A 20,090-nucleotide genomic window follows, 5' to 3' on the forward strand; every position below is an offset into this window, starting at 1 on the left:
AATGTTATCTCATGGTTTCTGGATATTGATATGAAAAATATCTAATCAAGTACCACCACTTTGTTAGTCCCACAGAGAAGGATCTCTTAATTTAAATGCAAGTTGCATGTCATTTCCTTAGAGGGGCATATAACACTGAAGGAACTGATGGTCAGCTAATTTGAAAAAGTAAAGGCTAAAGCAATGAGTGAGCTCCAGCCAGCTAATTAGTGGTAATCATGAGAAGGCTTAAGAGCACCAAGCATGGATCACCACATATCTCCTTGAGAATCACTGTTGTACAGGTGGTCCTCGATGTACAACCCCAATTGAGTCCAATATTTCTGCTGCTAAGTTAAACATTTGTTAAGTGAATTTTGCCCCATTTTACAACCTTTCTTGCCACAGTTATTAAGTGGATCACTGCAGTTATGAACATGGTGGTTAAGTGAATCTGGTTTCTCCGTTGACTTTGTTCATCAGAAGGTCTCCAAAGGTGATCACGTGAACCCAGGGCATTGCAACTATCAAAAATACGAATCAGTTGCCAAATGTCTGAGTTTGGTCCATGGGGCTACTGTAACAGTCGTTATTATGAAAAAAGGTCATCAGTCACTTTTTCCAGTGTGGTTGTAACTTTGAACAGTCACTAAATGAACTGTTGTAAGTCAAGGACTACCTATAAAGATATCAGTCTAGAGAAGCCTGTCTAAGGCAGGGGTGTCAAACTGGCAGCCTGTGTGTCTGATGTGTCACACACAGGCCACACCCACCCCTGGTCCCCAAAGCGAAAAACCGCCGTGATGCATCACGTGACAGCAATGTGAAGCCATAAGTTTGACACCCATGATCTAAGGCAGTGTTTCCCAACCTTGGCAACTTGAAGATATTTGGACTTCAAATCCCAGAATTCCCCAGCCAGCGAATGCTGGCTGGGGAATTCTGGGAGTTGAAGTCCAGATATCTTCAAGTTGCCAAGGTTGGGAAACACTGATCTAAGGTATGATATCTATATTCATACAGTGTTGTTGTTACAAAACTTTGTCTTCCTTATCATGAGATTATTAAATTTATAAACTGCCCATCCCACTATCAAGCAACAGGAGGCATATATACAGAACAACCACATAAATTATCTACCGGAAAACGAATTCATGGCCTGTATGTTACAATTCTTGGAATCCCTAGTACCAGACACAGAATCAGCGTTATAAATACGTTTCTTATATAACGTATAACCCAAACTAAGTAGAAGAAATATGGTTGAGATATTCCATAACAGCAATATAAAGAATTATCCCCAAGATCTATTCAAACAAAAGCCGAAAACACTAATGGGATCATAGTGGCACACAGCAGCTGTTAGAAGAAGCTAATTAAACATTCCAAATTCTCAGTTCTGAACATACTCACACACCAGGGATTTTAATACTATTCCAAGTAATTATGATACTGGAACATTCTTAGTAAAACCCAGCTTGTCTAATAGTATGTTCAAAATAAAAGTCCCATGAGCAGCATTTTAGGTTTTACAAACCTCTTAAGAGAACCACTTGCTAAATAAGAATCAGGAGAAAAGCTTTTTCCTTCACTTTTAAGGTCTGAGACACAGGAGAAAGAAAGAACTTGGGAGTAATGTCCTTCTATTTCCATCGCGGCCTCTAAGCTGTCAGTAAACGAAGAAGGCATGGAGTGAGTGCTGGAGGCATCATCCATTGTTCATGCTTCTCCCTGGAAAAATAAAAACATATAGCATACATTTTTGGTTTTTCTGAATGATCAGAACTAAATTTTACCTATTAAAGCAGAATGTTATAGATTTCCCACAAGAATTTAGAAATATGTTAAGGCACAATATGTTTTCAAATCAACCAAGCATCTGAGTACGTCAGAATCCCGAAACCACCAACTAAATTCATTGTACCAGCTCAAACATACCATTAAACTATCTGTAGGTTAATATTTACAGTTGTTTTTGCAGTAGAAATCTCATCATTCACAACCAATTATCAAGTTAGCTGGGTAATGGAGGTTATAGTACAACATACTGCATCTTGCTGGGGAAAACCAAATAAACAGCAGTCATAATAATTATAGGATTGGTGCTGAGCACTAATGTGTTTCCTCCTTTTCTTTTTATATAGCCACGAGACTATGAGCATTTATTTCCTTTTTAATTAATCAGTAGAGCATCAATTCGCAGAGTTTACATATTTTGTCACGCCATTGTGAAGCTTTTGTTTGTCCTTTGAGATTACTGTGATTTTTATTCAATTTATATCCTGACTTTCTGCCATAATGAATAAATTTAGAGCCCAGCCAATTTTACCTTAAATCAACTATGATTCAACAAGCCAGTCCTTAATGTTATGTATGAACTACATCAGTGAATCCAACAGATGCAAAGGTTTTTTTTTCTTCACAATGCCACAATTCAGTATTTATTTACATTATGTTACTGAAATACAGTAAATATGATATTCTGAGGAGGATCTACTGGAATGTCTCCATTATGGGAAAAAACCCAGAATTATATTTCCTGGGTATTTTTAATAAGAAATTTAAAAATAAGAACGATATTTGATTATTCACATTTTGACAGCGGCAAGGATAGTATATGCTCAACAGTGGAAATCCGATAGAATACCAGAAGAAGGGATGCTAATCAAAAAGGTGATGGATTGCGCAAAGATGGATAGACGGTCAAAGAAGCTAGAAGGGAAAGAAGACTCAGAATATTATAAGATATGGAAATTTTTTTTATAATTGGTTAGAGGAAAGAAAGGACAAAAGAAATTACATAGAAAGATAATCCAAGAAATTAATAAATAAAATCCAAAGGTAAATATGTAATAATGCAAGGCAGTATGTTAACAAAAAAATAAGGAAAAAATGGAAAATTCTCCGATTGAAATTCTGAATGAGTAGGGAATGTAAATTTCCCAAATTTATGTTTTATGGTGTGTTTTTTTTCATTTTGTTTTTCATTGTTATTTGTATTTGCATTTATTAGATTTGTATGCCGCCCCTCTCCGAAGACTCGGGGCGGCTAACAACAATATAAAAAGACAATATAAACAAATCTAATATTAAAAATAATCTTAAAAACCCCAATTTACATAACTGCTCATACATACAAGCATACCATGTATAAATTGTATAAGCCTAGGGGGAAGGGAAAATTTCAATTCCCCCATGCCTGACGACAGAGGTGGGTTTTAAGGAGCTTGCGAAAGGCAAGGAGGGTGGGGGCAACTCTGATATCTGGGGGGAGCTGGTTCTAAAGGGTCGGGGCCGCCACAGAGAAGGCTCTTCTCCTGGGTCCCACCACACAACATTGCTTAGTCGACGGGACCTGGAGAAGGCCAACTCTGTGGGACCTAACTGGTCGCTGGGATTCCTGCGGCAGAAGGCTGTCCCGGAGATATTCTGGTTATGTATGTGTATGTATAAAAAATAATAATATAAAAAAGAAGTGCCATTATTTTTAGGGAGAAGCAATTCTAAGTGAATTTGCAAATGGAATTAAAAGACACATCTTCCACCAGTTCCATCTTATGCTGATTTTCCACCATCTGTTTAAGTGAAATCCCAGCATGAAAGGGATAAGGGACAGTGGGGGTACCCTTGCTTTTCTTTGAAGTGTCTGTTCATATTTCCTTTCTCAATTAATTTTAATCAGAACAAAAATCTTTACATAGGCTTCAAACTGATATACTCTTAACTAATGGGTCTCATTCTGGAATCTTTCCAGGTGGTGACTCTATGATACTGAAAAGCTGGGTGTGCCTTTTAACAATTAGTAATTTCAGATTCATAAATGTAATTGCCTGCCTTCACTGACATGGGATTTCAGCTCAGCTATCACTGAGCCCAAAAGCCAGACTACTACTATATGTACTAACGATGATTATTTGACAGGTCACGCACATTTGTACTAGAGTGTCTCTGTACCAGAACAAAATACATATTTGATCACAAAAGTGTATTCATATCTTTGTAAATGTTTCTTGCTCCATGACAAAAGCAATAAAAATGCCTCTAGATATTTTATTAAAATGATCCCTTCAATTTAAATGTGTTTTAAATTGGGTAGATTGTTAACAAATCAATACTGTTAACAGTCTACACCAGTGATTTTCAACCTTTTTTGAGCCGCGGCACATTTTTTACATTTACAAAACCATGGGGCACATTGGGGTGAGGGGCGGCTAAAAAAAGGTTGGACAAAAAAATTCTCTCTCTCTCTCTTCCTCCCTTTCGCTCTATTTCTCTCTCCCTCTTTCTCTCCCTTTTTTTCTCTCTGTCCATCCCTCTTTCTTTCTCTCTTCCTTCTTTCCTCTTTTTTGCTCTTTCTCTCTCCCTTCCTACTTCCCTCTATGTCTTTCTCTCTCTCTTTCTCTTGCTTTCTTTCTTTCTCTCTCTTGCTCTCTCTCTTGCTTTTTTTCTCTCTTGTTCTCTTTCTCTCTTTCTTGCTTGCTTTCTTTCTCTTGTTTTCTTTCTCTCTCTGAGCTTCACGGCACACCTGACCATGTCTCGCGGCACACTAGTGTGTCATGGCACACTGGTTGAAAAACACTGGTCTACACTTATAAGGCTTTTTATGATTTAAGAAAATGGACTGTTATGTTAAAAATGAAATCCATTGAAGTAACTTTAGATAGTGAATAACAAGCAGTACTCTCTAAATTCCCAGTCAGCAATAGCTGTTGCAAGAAAGTAGGGGCAATGAAATCCAAAGCAAGGTAATTATTCTCTTTGTTTATATTCATAAATTAATCTGAGTTTCACATATATTTTTAAGCCATGATTCTATTCAATATATCTATAAAGACTTTACTCCTTACTTTATACAGTGATTCCCAGGAAACGTATTTCAGTGAATCTTAACTAATAGCGATAGACTTATATACCACTTTTACAGCCCTCTCTAAGCAGTTTACAGAGTCAGTATATTGCCCCCAACAATCTGGCTCCTCGTTTTACCCATCTGGAAGGATGGAAGGCTCAGTCAATCTTGAGCCTGGTGAGATATGATTTGCCAAACTGCAAATTTGTTCAGCAGATATAGCCTGCAGTACTGCACTCTAACCACTGTGCCATCACTGTTCTTACATTTATTGCTCCATAATAGTAAGACTGATGGTTAATCTGATGTTTTTGAAAAGTGGAAATTGCCAAAAGGTTGCACTTCCCAAAAGATGGAAACAACCTACCACACTTTTGTCCAAGCTGATATATGATTTACAACCACAACTGAGCCCAACATTTCTCTTGCTAAGCGAGACATTTGTTAAGTGATTTTTGTCCCATTTTATGATGTTTCTTTCCACAGTTAAGTGAATCAGTTAAGTTAAGTGAAAATAATATTTTTCTCATGTTGCTTTTGATCTTTAGTTGGGGGAAAGATCAAAAGCAACATGAGAAAATATTATTTTACTGAAAGAGTAGTAGACCCTTGGAACAAACTTCCAGCAGACGTGGTTGGTAAATCCACAGTAACTGAATTTAAACATGCCTGGGATAAACATATATCCATTGTAAGATAAAATACAGGAAATAGTATAAGGGCAGACTAGATGGACCATGAGGTCTTTTTCTGCCGTCAGACTTCTATGTTTCTATGAATCGTGGCATTTTAAGTTAGTTACAGGATTGTTAAGTGAATCTGGTTCACCCACTGACTTTGCTTATCAGTAAGGTCACAAAAGATGATCATATGACCCCAGGACACTGCGACCATCATAAATATCTATGCAAATTCTCAGTCATCCAGGTCATGGTTGTCCCAAAGGTGTTTTGTTTCTCATCCAAAGAAGCCTCTTCAGCTCTGACCGAATGGTGGGGAACAGAGTCAGAGTTAATGAGAGAAACTAATGGATTCTTGGATGAGAAGTGAAATGTCTTCAAAGAAAAAACAAAGTCCAGTTGCCTCTTGAAAAAGCAGGTTGTCCTTTGGGACAACCATCATAAATGTGAGACAATTGCCACCTGTCTGAATTTTGGCCACATGTCTATTAGAATGCTGCAATGAATGCTGTGTGAAAAATGGTCACCAGTCACTTCTTTTCAGTGCTGTTGTAACTTTGAACAGTCATTAAATGAACTGATGTAAGTCGAGGATCACCTGCAGAGGCATCAGTCTAGAGCAGTGTTTCCCAATCTTTTTTGAGCCGCGGCACATTATTCATATTTTCAAAATCCTGGGGAACATTGAACGGGGGGGGGGGGGGGGGGAGAAAAGTTTGGACAAAAAAAATCTCTCTCTTCCTCCTTTTCGCTCTATTTCTCCCTATTTCTCTCTCTTCCTTCCCTCCTTCTTTCTTCCTCTCTTTTTTGCTCTCTTTATCTCTCCCTCCTTCCCTTCCTCTATGTCTTTCTCTCTCCCTTTCTCTCTCCCTCTCTGCCTCTTGCTACATCTCTCTTTCTCTCTCTGCCTCTCTTGCTATGTCTTTCTCTCTCTTTCTCTCTTGCTAAGTCTCTCTCTCTCTGCCTCTTGCTGTCTCCTTCTCTCTCTCTCTTGCTATGTCTCTCTCTCTCTCTCTCTGCCTCTCTTGCTATGTCTTTCTCTCTCTCTTTCTGTCTCTCTCTCTGTCTCTCTTGCTAAGTCTCTCTTTCTCTGCCTCTTGCTATGTCTCTCTTTCTCTCTCTCTCTTGCTATGTCTCTCTCTCTCTCTTTCTCTGTGTCTCTCTTGCTATGTCTCTCTTTCTCTCTCTCTCTGCCTCTTGCTATGTCTCTCTTTCTCTCTCTCTTGCTATGTCTCTCTTTCTCTGCCTCTCTTGCTATGTCTCTCTTTCTCTCTCTCTCTCTCTGCCTCTCTTGCTATGTCTCTCTTTCTTTCTTTCTCTCTCTCGGCTGACTGCGAGCGGAAGCCGTGACGACGGCAGCTGGACGTGCTGCTGGACGCCGTATATGCCAGCCCCGCAGCACCAGCATGTACGGCGTCCAGCAGCACGTCCAACCGCCACCGTCGGTGCCTCCACCCTGGAGCTCCCTCTCCCCGCCCCCATCTCCCCGCAACCGCCTGGGGCCGCTGCAGCCAGCACCCTCCCGCTCCCACCGCCAGTGCCCTCCCGCCGGACCCCAAAGGACACTTGCTGCCGACGCCAGGGAACTCCAGCTGGGCGGGGCGCTGCCGGTGCCTCCGAGCTCCCACTCGCAGCTGTCCCAAGGCTCCTGCCCGATGCCGCGGTTTCTGGCGCTCTCCTACTGGGCCCAAAGAAGGAAGGCAGGAAAAAGGAGGCACGAAGAATGAAGCTCTCCTTTTTCCCGCCTTCCTTCTTTTGGGCCCAACAGGAGAGCGCCAGAAACCGCGGCAATGGGCAGGAGCCGCGCCGGCAGCGCCCCGCCCAGCTGGAGCTTCCCTAGGAGCTTCGCGGCACACCTGACCGTGTCTCACGGCACACTAGTGTGCTGCGGCACACCGGTTGGGAAACGCTGGTCTAGAGAACTCTGTCTTAAGGCATGATATCTATATTCTATATTTCAATATACAGTGTTGTTGCTACAGAACCTTTGTCCCCTTTATCATGAGATTATTAAATATATGGTATATACTGCCCATCCCACAGGAGGCAAAGGTCTAGCTATAGAGATGCACAGGATTTCCACTCCTGCCATTGCTAGACATTATTTACTCGTGGGAATTGGGAGTCACAGAACTTGTAGCCCAAGGCAATCGAAGAGCAAATAATACATATCCAACTCCATAAAACAGCAAACTTCTTCAGCCCCGGGAAAGTTCCTGTGTTGCCCTAAAGCTTGTCCATTCTCCCTATGGAATAATAATAATAATAATGATGATGATGATGATACCTTTTGCTGAAGGAAACCAATTGACAACTTAAACCCAATTTCCCTCAAAACCCACACCCCTCCAGTGCACAACAACATTGTTTTTGAGATATATTACTACCACTACTATGATGAATGAGACTTGTTAAATTTTTGAAGTACAAAAAGAAAATGATAGATATAACTGCCTAATGAGTATTGATGTATGAAAGGAATATATGATAGAACTGTGATGTTTTTTCTCTTTCTGGTTTAAGTATGCAGAGTTAGAAATGCTGTAGTTATATATGGGTGTCATATATCTATACAGTGATCCCCCGGTTATTGCGTCCCCGACCATTGCGAACAGGGTAATTCGCGATTTTTCAACCCGGAAGTCAAAATACCATCTACGCATGCGTGCCGGGCACGCATGCGTAGATGGCAGCGGCTTCCCTGGGTCTTCCCCCTCTTGCTGGCGTCAGCGAGGAGTTTCCCCACCGCCCACGCAAACTCCTCGCTGCCGCTCGCCCGCCCTTCGCCTGCCCACGCCGTTCGCTCCCCCCTCTTGCTGTCGGGAGGGCGAGAAGCCCTCCCCAGCACCCGCTCGCCCGCCCTTCGCCCTGGCGGAGAAATTCCAGCCCCCACCTGGTCCCGCCCGATCCTCCTCCCTGAGGCAGCTCGCCCTCCCATGGCCGCTTCCTCCACCCTCTATTGCAAGCCTCTCTCCTCCCATATTCTGCCCCCCTCCCAGCTTCCAAGCCGCATTCGCCTTCCTCCGCCACCACCAGCATCCAGCTCCCGGCCAAGCAGCCAGGAAAGCCGAGCCGGGCGTGGCGGGGAACATCGGCGCGGGAGGCAGGAGACGGCCGCCGTCACCGCCATACGCGGCTCGGCTTCCCTGGCTGCTGCTCCGGTCGCCCGATCGTCTCCTGCCTCCCGTGCCGATGTTCCCTGCCAAGCCTGGCTCGGATTCCCTGGCTGCTTGGCCGGGGGGGGGGGGGGGGGCTCGGCCGAAAGGAGCTGGAGACGCAGAGCTGAACACACCCCTTCATCCCCAAAGGCCGGCCTTTTTGTCTGGGAGGGAAGATGACGTGCCGGTGGCACAGGGGCGAGGGGCGGGAGGCAAATCGCTGCGTCTCCAGCCCCTTTTGGCCGAGCCCCCCCCCCTCCGGCCAAGCAGCCAGGGAAGCCGAACTGGGCTTGGCGGGGAACATCGGCACGGGAGGCAGCTTCTGCCGGACATGGGCAATGGGCGGGACAGAGAAGCGGGGAGAATCAGGAGGCTCCTTTGGCAGCTGGGGGCTGCCTGGCTTTGTTGTTTTGGCTGCAGCGGGTGCCAGGCAGCCTCCAGCCGCCAAAGGAACCTCCTGATTCTTCCCGCTTCTCTGTCCCGCCCATTGCCCGTGTCTGGCAGAAGCTGCTGCCTTATTGCTCTTTGCCGGCGGGATGCAAAGTGCTGGGGTGGGAGGGTGTCCTGACAGCCCCCCCACCCATATGCTTCGCCTCCCGCCGGGCAAGAGCGCTCGGGTGGCAACTTCTTCTAGATACGGGCGATGGGCGGGACAGAGAAGCGGGGAGAATCAGGAGGTTCCTTTGGCGGCTGGAGGCTGCCTGGCACCCGCTGCAGCCAAAACAACAAAGCAGGGCAGCCCCCAGCTGCCAAAGGAGCCTCCTGATTCTCCCCGCTTCTCTGTCCCGCCCATTGCCCGTATCTAGAAGAAGCTGCCACCCGAGCGCTCTTGCCCGGCGGGAGGTGAAGCATTGGGGTGGGGGGGCTGTCAGGACACTCCCCCACCCCAGCACTTTGCATCCCGCCGGCGAAGAGCAATCAGGTGACGGAAGGCAGCCGCTTGGGCCGAGAGGAGCCGGCCTTGATCCGCCAACGCGTGCTACGATCTTCCGGGCCAGCCAGGCTCAGCGGATCAAGGCCGGCTCCTCTCGGCCCAAGCGGCTGCCTTGATCCGCTGAGCCTGGCTCGCCCGGAAGATCGTAGCGCGCGTTGGCTGCAGCGGCGAGCGATTTCGCCGCCGGTGCAGCCAACGCGCGCTACGATCTTCCGGGCGAGCCAGGCTCAGTGACGGAAGGCAGCCGCTTGGGCCGAGAGGAGCCGGCCTTGATCCGCCAACGCGCGCTACGATCTTCCGGGCCAGCCAGGCTCAGCGGATCAAGGCCGGCTCCTCTCGGCCCAAGCGGCTGCCTTCCGTCACTGAGCCTGGCTAGCCCGGAAGATCGTAGCGCGCATTGGCTGCAGCGGCGAGCGATTTCGCCGCCGGTGCAGCCAACGCGCGCTACGATCTTCCGGGCCAGCCAGGCTCAGCGGATCAAGGCCGGCTCCCCTGCTGCCCGGTTTAGCCAGGACACGAGCGGCGAAATGACTTGGAGGAATGGTTTCAGCTTCACATTCCTCCAAGTCATTTCGCCGCTCGTGTCCTGGCTAAACCGGGCAGCAGGAGACAGGCGGTGGGCTGGGAGCCGCAGGCGAAAGGAGCTCGGGCATTGTTCTCCGGACCCCCGCCCGCAGCCTGGAGAGGGAAAGGGCCGCCGCGGGGCTGAGCGGGCGGGGTCCGGAGAACAATGCCTGGCGCCGCGCTCCGATGCCCGAGCTCCTTTCGCCTGCGGCTCCCAGCAGCACTTTGAATCCAGCAGCTTCTGCTGGATACGGGCGGTGGGTGGGACGAGCAGCGCGGAAGCCAGGGGCTGTGGCAGCTCGCCCCCCCATCGCCCGTATCCAGCAGAAGCGGCGGGATTCAAAGGGATTCAAGGCTAACTTCTGCGCTTGGCTTGAGGACTCAGCTCGGAAGCTGCACGGGTGTTTTAAAAGGTCTCCGCCGGCATGGGGGGCTTCCTACCACCTCCCGAACCCCCAACTCGGGTTTGGGGGGTGCTAAGAAGCCCCCCATGCCGGCGGAGACCTTTTAAAACACCCGTGCAGCTTCCGAGCTGAGTCCTCAATCTTCGGCTCCTCGCTAGCGCTGCGGAAGTAAAAATACCATCTGCACATGCGCAGATGGTGTTTGTACTTCCGCAGCGCTACTTCGCGAAAACCCACTCGTTGCGGGGGTTCCTGGAATGGAACCCTCGCAACGAGCGGGGGATCACTGTATATATATGATGACAAGTGGGACCTTGTCGAAACATCGGCAGACATCTATGAAACTTACACGGGAAGAAACCCGAATATGCCAAGACCTTCATATGTGTGTGTGTATATATATATATGTATGTATCCTAGTCTCTATCCTAGATCTATCCTAGACTCCCTTAATTTTCAAATTCAGCTTAAACATGTGACACATACAGATAGAATTTTCGGCTATCAATAAAATTAACTGCCTTGGAAATGGCCCTGGGTTGGGCCGAGAGGCAAAACAGGAGCTGTGATGTTCCTTCAATATACCAGGGTGATTCGACACAAAATGTAACCCTTCCCTGGTACAGAGCTGAAGGGATTGGATACTGTAGCCTAGAGGATAATTCTCTGCCTTACAAGGCAAAGGTTGCAGGTTCAAGTCCCAGTGGGTATGGCTAGCTGATAAGGCCAAAATAAGGCCGAAATAGATCTATCCTAGTCTCCCTTAATTTTCAAATTCAGCTTAAACATGTGACATATGTATGTATATATATATATGCATGTATGTATGTATGTATGTGCATGTATGTATGTATGTATGTATGTATGTATGTATGTATATGTTTTCGTATCAACCTTACACAGGAAGACCCAAATATGCCAAGATCTACATATATAGATATATTTATGGAACGTGCATAAGCGCCCCACTGTGCCTACCCTCTCTGTCTTACCGTCCTATTGTCCTCTTTTATCGTTACTTCTTACTTATGTTATGTTCATACAAACTACTACTATCCTATACCTTTGGCAAATAAATAAATAAAATACAAATAAATATGTTTGCGGTTTTTTTCTTTTTGTTATACATCATAAGCGTCAGCTTGTATAAAAAGCCTTTGAATAAAAATCTTTAAAAAAAAAACAGCAAACAAGAATAAAGGCTGCAAATCAATCGCCGCTGGAGAACAAATCCCGAAACTCGCTTTTTTAAAGTTCGGACATGGAAAACGAAAGTACCTGGGGGGGAAAAGTGCGTGCTCTCTAACTTGCTCGCGGGTTTAATGGGACCAGGAGCGTAGGTTGCCACAACGCCGATCCTTTCCCACCGTCACACTTTCTTCCCGCGGAATAAATTTGCAGCGGCTTATCCGCCCGCCGCTCCGTAATTCCCGCGCGGAACCGACCCCGCACTACTGCGCGTGCACAGAGGCAAGTGTGGGGAAGGCATGATGACGTATCGCGTTTTCACTGGACAGAGGAGCTTCCATTCAGAAGCTTTGCCCTTTTTCTTCGTCTTCCGCCGGTGGGAGTTTCCGAAGTGGAGGTAGTCGCGCGGGTGACCAGCTGGATTGCTTTTTCTTTTTTTTGAAACTTGAGTGGCTGCTTCCCCTCCGTTGATTAGTAAATGCCGGGGGTTCTACGAAGAAGGGATTTCTCGGTTTTTCAGGCTAGAGAGAAGCTCGGCTGGTGATAGGTTGCGATCCCAGCCGGTTTGTTTAGGAGTAGGCAAAGTTGGCGATTCTATGACTTGTGGACTTCAACTCCCAGAATTCCTGAGCTACCATGATTGGCTCAGGAATTCTGGGAGTTGAAGTCCACAATCAGAAGAGCCAAATTGCCTACTCCTTGCTTAGTTAATAGAAATGTGCGAATCCCAGCAGTTAGGTTAATTTAGTTCACCGTTGGTTTAGGCCTGCAAACTTGGCAGTTAAGACTTGTGGACTTCAACTCCCATCTATGCTGGCTGTAGAATTCTGGGAGTTGAAGTCCACAATTCTTAAAGTTGCCAAGTTTGAGGACCCCTGGTTATATACAAGGAGGCTAAGTTTACAGCCCAGTATTTATGTTGCTATGTAAGCAGGTTTTGCCCCATTTTATGACTTTCCTTGACATGTTTGTTAAAGAGACTTGCTGCAGTAGTAAAATGGTTAAGTGAATCTAGTTTCCCCATTGGCTGCTTGTCAGAAGATGGCAACATGTGATCATATGACCCTGGGACACCCCAGCCGTCATAATTATGAAACATCCGCCAAGCATCTGAATGGAAATCACATGACCGTGGGGATGCTGCTGCAATGGTCATAAGTGTGGAAAATGGTCATAAGACACTTTTTTCAGTCACAAAGTGAACTGTTGTAAGTCATACACCTGTGTGCTTGCTGAGCTGACCCTAGTACAGGTAGTCCTCAATTTACAACCATTCATTTAGTAACCGTTCAAGGTTACAACAGCACTGAAAAAAGTGACTTATCACTGTTTTTCACAGTTAGAATCATTGCAGCATCACATTGTTCAAAATTCAGGCGCTTGGCAACTGGTTCATATTTATGATGGTGGCTGTGTCCTAGAGTCTTGTGATCACCTTTTGCAACCTTCTGACAAACAAGGTCATCAGGGAACCCATAATTACTTTATAACCAAGTTGCAACTTATCAATCGCAGTGATTCACTTCACAACTAAGTCAAGAAAGGTCGTAAAGCGAGGCAAAAATGTCTCACTTAACAACAGAAACTTGCCTCAATTGTGGTTGTTCTGTAGAAAATTATGACATAAAGATTCATGGGTCATGTGGTTGTATCTATGATGTAAGTCCATGCATTTGCTGATGGAGATGGAGTGATTGAATTCCAGATACAGTGAGTGAGGTCAGACAAGCATAATAGCAGATCATTCATCATTCATTCATTCATTCATTCATTCATTCATTCATTCATTCATTCATTCATTCATTCAACTTCTATGCCGCCCAGTCCTGAAGGATTCAGGCTGGGTTACAACAAAATACAAAAATACAGTTAACAATAAAAAGAAATCTAATATAAATTAAAACAATAACCCCAGTAGAAACTCACAACTCAGCAATCTAATAAACACAGCATACCCTTCAATACGATTTGGCCATGAAAGATATAAATTCATGCCCCCCAAGCCTGCCAACAAAGCCAGTTCTTCAAAGCCTTTCGGAAGACCATTAGTGTGGCAGAAGTATGGACTTTGGAAGGGGGGGGACGGAGGAATTGATCCTCCCTCACGGCCCCGCCAACCTGCTTTGCTTAGGCCAATCTTGTGTGATCTTATTGGTTTCTGGGAGATATAAGGCAGGAGACAGTCCTATAAATAGTCTTCCCCTAAGCCATGTAGGGCTTTATAGGTGATAACCAACACTTTGAATTGTGACAGGAGACTAATTGGTAGCCAGTGCAGCTTGTGAAGTGTAGGTGTTGTATGGGTATACTGAAGTATACCCATGACAGCTCACGAAGCTGCATTCTGGACTATCTGCAGTCTCTGAACATTCTTCAAGGGTAGCCCCATGTAGAGCGCATTGCAATAGTCAAAACTGGAGGTGATGAGGGCCTGAGTGACTGTGCACAAAGCCTACTGATCCAGAAAAGGCCTCAACTGGTATACAAGATGAACCTGGGCAAAGGTTCCCCTGGCTATAGCCGAGAGGTGATAGTCAAGGACACCCAAGTTGCAGACCTTATCTGAGCGGATTAAAGTCCCCCCCCCCTCCAGAACAATTGATGGGTGGTTAGACTGGTCATTAGGAGGAAATGCCCACAGCTACATAATGAGGTTTGTTTGGCTTTAGCTTGGGTTTGTGTGAGTACAGCTGTTAATTTGAGCTGTATATTGTATCATGATTTACAGCTTTCAATGCTGAGTGTGTTAGTATAGTGCACTAGGCTAAAATATTATTGGGGCTCAAATGTGAATGTGTGAAGCCAACTTAGGTTGTGAAAATTGGTTTTAACCATGGTTTATTGATGACTATAGCAAATTAGGTCAGGTGGGTTGAAGCAAATAATGCACTGAGGTTTTTTTTGGTTGTCCCTGCTTTCTTGAACCCAAGCCTGATTTTCTTGAGTCCTTTGTCTTATCTGCTGCAAACTCCAAGTGGCATCAGGAATGGCATCCAGCTGGTAAATACTCAGCTCTATCCAGCCACCCTGATTCGACCGAATTACAAGGGTAGTAAAAAGGTGCTTTTGTCTTTTAGGTATAATTCTGTCTATTTCTCTTTTTCCATACCAAATGTGATTAAAGTTATACTTTATTAAAAAATACATAAAAATTAGATATTATCCAGGTCCCATTTATTTGATGTTCAATCGAATAAATGGGATTAATTGAACATAAATTAATTTTATGTTCAATCAATCATACTTTGGATTTGCTTGCTTGTACTTTTGAAAACTGAGAGCATGAAGATTTATTGGAACAAATAAGAGTGATACATCCAAGAGAAAAACCCCAGTCTGATTAGTTCTGGCGTTGAGTTACAAAGCTGGGCTTTAATTACCTGGAAGCAATACTCAAGTGCCAGTGATGTACTGCTGTACTTCCAAATATCTATATGGACGTAAAACAGTATCAAACAATGTATTGTGTACAATCAACAAGTAACTGTCCTTTCAATTTTTAAATTGCTATGTTATAGATGAATGTTATATCCAGGGGTGAGGAACAGGTAGCTCTCCAGATGTTGCAAAACTATAACCTGCCATAGCCTTAGCCACCGCAATCATTGTTGAGACTCGGAGCAGTCATGCGTCTAAATCTGGAGAGGGAAAAGTTCTTCATTTTATGCATTCTTAACTGGTAAAAATTTCTCCTGAACAAGCATGGGGATTATTTTGCCAGCCATATGAGTATTCAGTCTCATATTTCATCTAGATAAATAATCTCCTTTTTCAAATGAACAGTTTGTCATTATAATCACATCAACAGATGGAAGCAGCTAGCTCTCCTAAAAAACTGGTAAAAAATATGTAAATTTTTAAACTGCACTTATCCTACACTAATAAGAGGTAGAACTGGTTAAGATTGCATTTATGCACTTTGCTACAAGACTTAAGGTGGATTATTTGATTTTATTTATTGTGGTTTATAAACACAATCTTGGTTTGTGTCTTTTCAAATTGTGTTCTGTGAACTTGATGGGTCTCTTTGATAGACTAACATTTTAACAGAAAGTTCATTCAAAGTTAGCCAATTTGCTATCAATAGAACATTGTCTCTTCATTATGGTTTCTAGGAATTTGAGTATGTTAACTGGTTCCACGATCTAAAAAGTTGGAAGACTTTAATAGGATGTGTGGCCCAAGCCAACTGTTTTAATTTAATAAGACCACCTTTAGATAAAGCATGCTTTAATACAATGCCAAAAGCCAGCCCACACAATAAAATATTTTAAGCTCTACTGATGTTGATGGTATTGTTACTACTGGATGACCCAGATGTCCCAGAGCACATCTTCCAGGAATGAGGAATAGAATGTGGTATTTCAAAAAGTTGTTGAGAGTCTAAAGTCAGATTGCTACATGGATAGATTCCCTGGATTCTTTAGATTTTATTTATTTATTTTATTTATTTGTTTTATTTGTCCAATACACAATAATACACAATGAAGGTTATAGAGGATATATACGAGTAGAATGTATCAAATAGAGTATAAAATAGAAAATATAGGAGTAAATATAACTAGAGAGAATAGCAGAAAAGATAGAAGAGATAGAAGAGATATAATGGATAGAAGAGATAGAAGATATAGGAGATATAGGAGAGACTATAGGACAGGGGACGGTAGGCTCTCTGGTGCTTCTCACAAATGTTTTGCCATTGCTTTCTGGGGGGAAGTAAAAATAATTTTAAAAAGTTTTTAAAAAGTGTTCAAAAAGAATCAGAAGAAAGCAATACCCTCCTCCATCTCATCTAACTTAGAGGTGGTCATGTGAGAAGTAGCAGATTTTTGTCAGTTGCACTCTTTTGTACCCTCTTGATTTAGGATTGTGCTGTGAATGATTCAAAAGTTTCCAATTACCAGTGAGCATAGCGTGATTATTTGATAATCCTTCTATTCTTGAAACTTTTGCAAAAGACTGATTCTGTCTTCTGACATACTGATGCAAAGAACACTGAAGAAAACTTTTCTTCTAATAATGAAGGTAACTTACTTTTTCCCACAACAGAAAGTAAAATAAGTTGTGCAACTCAGAAAACCAGTTTTTGCTCTAAGACTGTAAGGCAATCCGTGCCTCTTTATTCTTTTTCAATTTGTAAGTTGCCATGGTTAAATAAATCTGTACTGGGATAACTGATTACCATATGCAGATTTTTTTGCACTGACAGCTTCTTTCTCCCCCCTCCCCCTCCCCCCTTGGTCTGATTTTTATTCCACCTTTCTTCTCTCTCTCTCTCTCTTTTCTGCATGACGAAGCCAAAACATCTCCCAAACAAAGATTCCAGGTAATTGCTTCAGGCATAATCCGGGAAGCCGGAAGGAAATGCCCTGTTAAAGATCTAAACTGTAGCTGGTGGTTCTTTTACTCCCTTTTCCTCTGGAAAGGAAAAATAAAATAAAATTCCTCTGGATGATAGAGAACAGAATCCATAGTGGATTAGCAAAGGCCAGTGGTAGAATTGATGTGTTGAACTTTTGTTGCTCTTTGACAAAAAAAAAAAAAAATCAGCAGGGAGAACATATTGACAGAAAGGCTGCATTCCGGCTGATATATTCTCTTCAAGACAGCAGATCCAGTGTGTCTGCTAAGGAGCAGTGTGATGGAGTTGGATTTAGTAGGAAAAAAGGGTGTTGCTATTGGTCGGAGTCTTCGCAGAAGGCAGAGATCAGAGGTAAGCAAACTGTTTCTGTGTTCTTGTTGGCTTTGAAAAATGTTTCCTTTTTCAATCTTAATGCTAAGAGGAAGCCGCATCAAGGATGTCTTAGATATGCTTCATGGATCCCTGTATTTAATTTGCATTGGGAATGCCTGATTTGTAAACAATACTTTGTCAGGGATTCTTCTCAGCTTTTCAATGAAAACGAAGCAGTCAAGTTAGCAGGATTTGTGACATCATGTTTAGTGCAAAAATTGGATGCCAAGCTTTACTGCATATGTACTAAAGCCTCCTTTTCTTAAACAGTTGGCTATGCTATACTGTAGATAATGCTGTATTTGGATGTGTTGTAGAAGGTATGTTTTGACTGTAGTTAAAATATTAGAAATTGTGTTTAAAACCACAGCGGGTTTTTTAAAACTGTGACTTTAGAATAGAAGCTCCTGGATAATTAAAAACAGTATTTAGCCTGGCTGTTTTGCAGCCAACGAATAAGGTAATAAATTTTATTGCACTAATCAGACTCAAGATGTTCTCTGTGTTAATTGGGTTAAAAATTGCAGTACTTATTAGAAATTCTAATTTCACAATGCAGCACTGACAATAAGCCCAGCCAGTGAATTATTCACATCTTTAATTTGCTCACTTAATGACAGTGTGCTGTAATCAGAGTGCAGAGAAGGCTTCCTATGCATTATGTATGATGCTCAGGACTTTAATGCAGGACATTATGAAGCTCTCAGTGGTTCAGTAATTAGTTTTCCACAAGGCAGGACTTGGATATTCACAGATAAAAGTTGCAATACTGAAAAATAGTAGTGATGGATAAAACAAACTAACAAAAGCACAGGAAAAAAAACAATTATTTTTTTTATAGACCTGATTTTTTTTTCTATAGGTGTAAATCTTACAAAATCTGAATGGAATAGAACTCATCCCTTCTAGGACAACAATAACCCAGAAAGTTGTCTCTGCCTTACTTTCCTTTTTTAATTATGAAGTAGATGGTAGCATCTGTTTTGTGATTTGTGTGTGGGGTGTGTGTGTGAAGGCTTGCAATGGGCCAGTAGTAATTTTTGCAAAGCTTTGCAATCAGTATTAAAAGAAAAATAGAGCTGTGTCTGAAGTTCAAGTTGATATTTAACCATAAGTGAGGAATGAACCCCTAAGCCAGTGATGGCAAACCTATGGCATGCGGAACCATATTTGAGGGCACACAAGGTGTTGCCCTATGACAGGCAGGGCCACCATCAGGAATTTTGGGGCCCCATACAGCCTAAGTGTCTGGGCCCCCCCCAGCCATTTTAAAACTACTGCCCCCCAAATCCATGGCCACACACCCTAGGCAAGCCCTCCCCCGGCCCTCTGAGGTCAAACACAGCCCTGATGTGGCCCTCAATGAAATTGAGTTTGACACCCCTGGCCTAGAGGCTAAATCCTATGAACAAGGGCTTAGAGAATGAGTATGTTTAGCTCAATAAATAGAAAACTGAGGGGGAATATAATAGTAGTTTCCCAATCCTTAAAGGGCTGCCACAGAGCAGATGGCATCTATTTATTCTCCATGCCACCTGAAGGTAGTACAAGAAGCAATGGGCGGAACCTCACCAAGAAGAAATGCAATCTGGAAATAAGGAAAAACTTGGGACTGGGCGGCATAGAAATAAATAAATAAATAATAAATAAAAAATAAATAAATAAATAAATCCCTTCTTTTTTATTAAAAGAAATAGAAACATAGAAGACTGATGGTAGAAAAAGACCTCATGGTCCATCTAGTCCGCCCTTATACTATTTCCTGTATTTTATCTTAGGATGGATATATGTTTATCCCAGGCATGTTTAAATTCATTACTGTGGCTTTACCAACCACGTCCGCTGGAAGTTTGTTCCAAGCATCTACTACTCTTTCAGTGAAATAATGTGGCTTTACCAACCATCTACTACTCTTTCACGTTGCTTTTGATCTTTCCCCCAACTAACCTCAGATTGTGCCCCCTTGTTCTTGTGTTCACTTTCCTATTAAAAAAACTTCTCTCCTGAACCTTATTTAACCCTTTAACATATTTAAATGTTTCGATCATGTTTCCCCCCGCTTTCTCCATATAGTTCTCATGAGATCTGAGGAAGATGGCCTCTTGTGGAAAGTCAGCTGGGCTTGGCAGGACCTGTGAGCACAGGGCAGCAAAAGTAACTGGGGTTTTGTGCTCTGAGGCTAGGGGCGGCTGGATGCAGTGTAGGACTTGAGGGGCATTTCTCAATAGCTATGGTGGCACTGGGGCTGAAGAGGCCTGGAGGTTGTGTCAACTAGCTGAGAATGCCTCTACTTCATCTCCACCCCGGCTGTTATTGCTGAGGAGTGCTGCTGCTGTGTGTGTGTGTGTGTGTGTGTGTGTGTGTGTGTGTGTGTGTAGGCAGTGGGGGGAGTTGAAGCAGCACATAGTTTCAAATGTGGGTGGGTTGCCAGGTATCTGAATTTTGATCATTGCAGTGGGGTCACTGCAATGGTAGTTACCGTATTTTTCGCTCCATAAGACGCAGTTTTTTTCCTCCCAAAGTAGGATGAAAAATCAGCCCCGTCTTATGGAGCGAAGATGCAGGCAGGGAGGGGGGGGAGGCTGCGAACTCGGAAGCGC

The 20,090-nt window shown here is 43.7% G+C and overlaps 1 protein-coding gene and 1 long non-coding RNA gene across 2 annotated transcripts in view; one reads left to right on the top strand and one right to left on the bottom strand.

Annotated features, from left to right (window-relative positions):
* MMS22L (MMS22 like, DNA repair protein) overlaps nucleotides 1-12,023 on the bottom strand; it is a 104,165-nt gene extending 92,142 nt beyond the window's left edge. Inside the window, exons 1-2 of the mRNA XM_070764781.1 lie at nucleotides 11,847-12,023; nucleotides 1,517-1,710 (exon numbers count right to left, since the gene is read on the bottom strand). Of these exons, the coding sequence (XP_070620882.1) occupies nucleotides 1,517-1,695 (179 nt within the window). The 5' untranslated portion in view covers nucleotides 1,696-1,710; nucleotides 11,847-12,023. The remainder of the gene's footprint in view (nucleotides 1-1,516; nucleotides 1,711-11,846) is intronic.
* A 90-nt stretch (nucleotides 12,024-12,113) lies between these two features.
* LOC139160870 (uncharacterized) overlaps nucleotides 12,114-20,090 on the top strand; it is a 144,981-nt gene continuing 137,004 nt past the window's right edge. The window contains exon 1 of the long non-coding RNA XR_011558027.1: nucleotides 12,114-12,153. This is a non-coding gene — a long non-coding RNA (uncharacterized lncRNA). The remainder of the gene's footprint in view (nucleotides 12,154-20,090) is intronic.

Source organism: Erythrolamprus reginae, chromosome 1 (genome assembly GCF_031021105.1).
Source record: "Erythrolamprus reginae isolate rEryReg1 chromosome 1, rEryReg1.hap1, whole genome shotgun sequence".
NCBI classification, from domain to species: domain Eukaryota; kingdom Metazoa; phylum Chordata; class Lepidosauria; order Squamata; family Dipsadidae; genus Erythrolamprus; species Erythrolamprus reginae.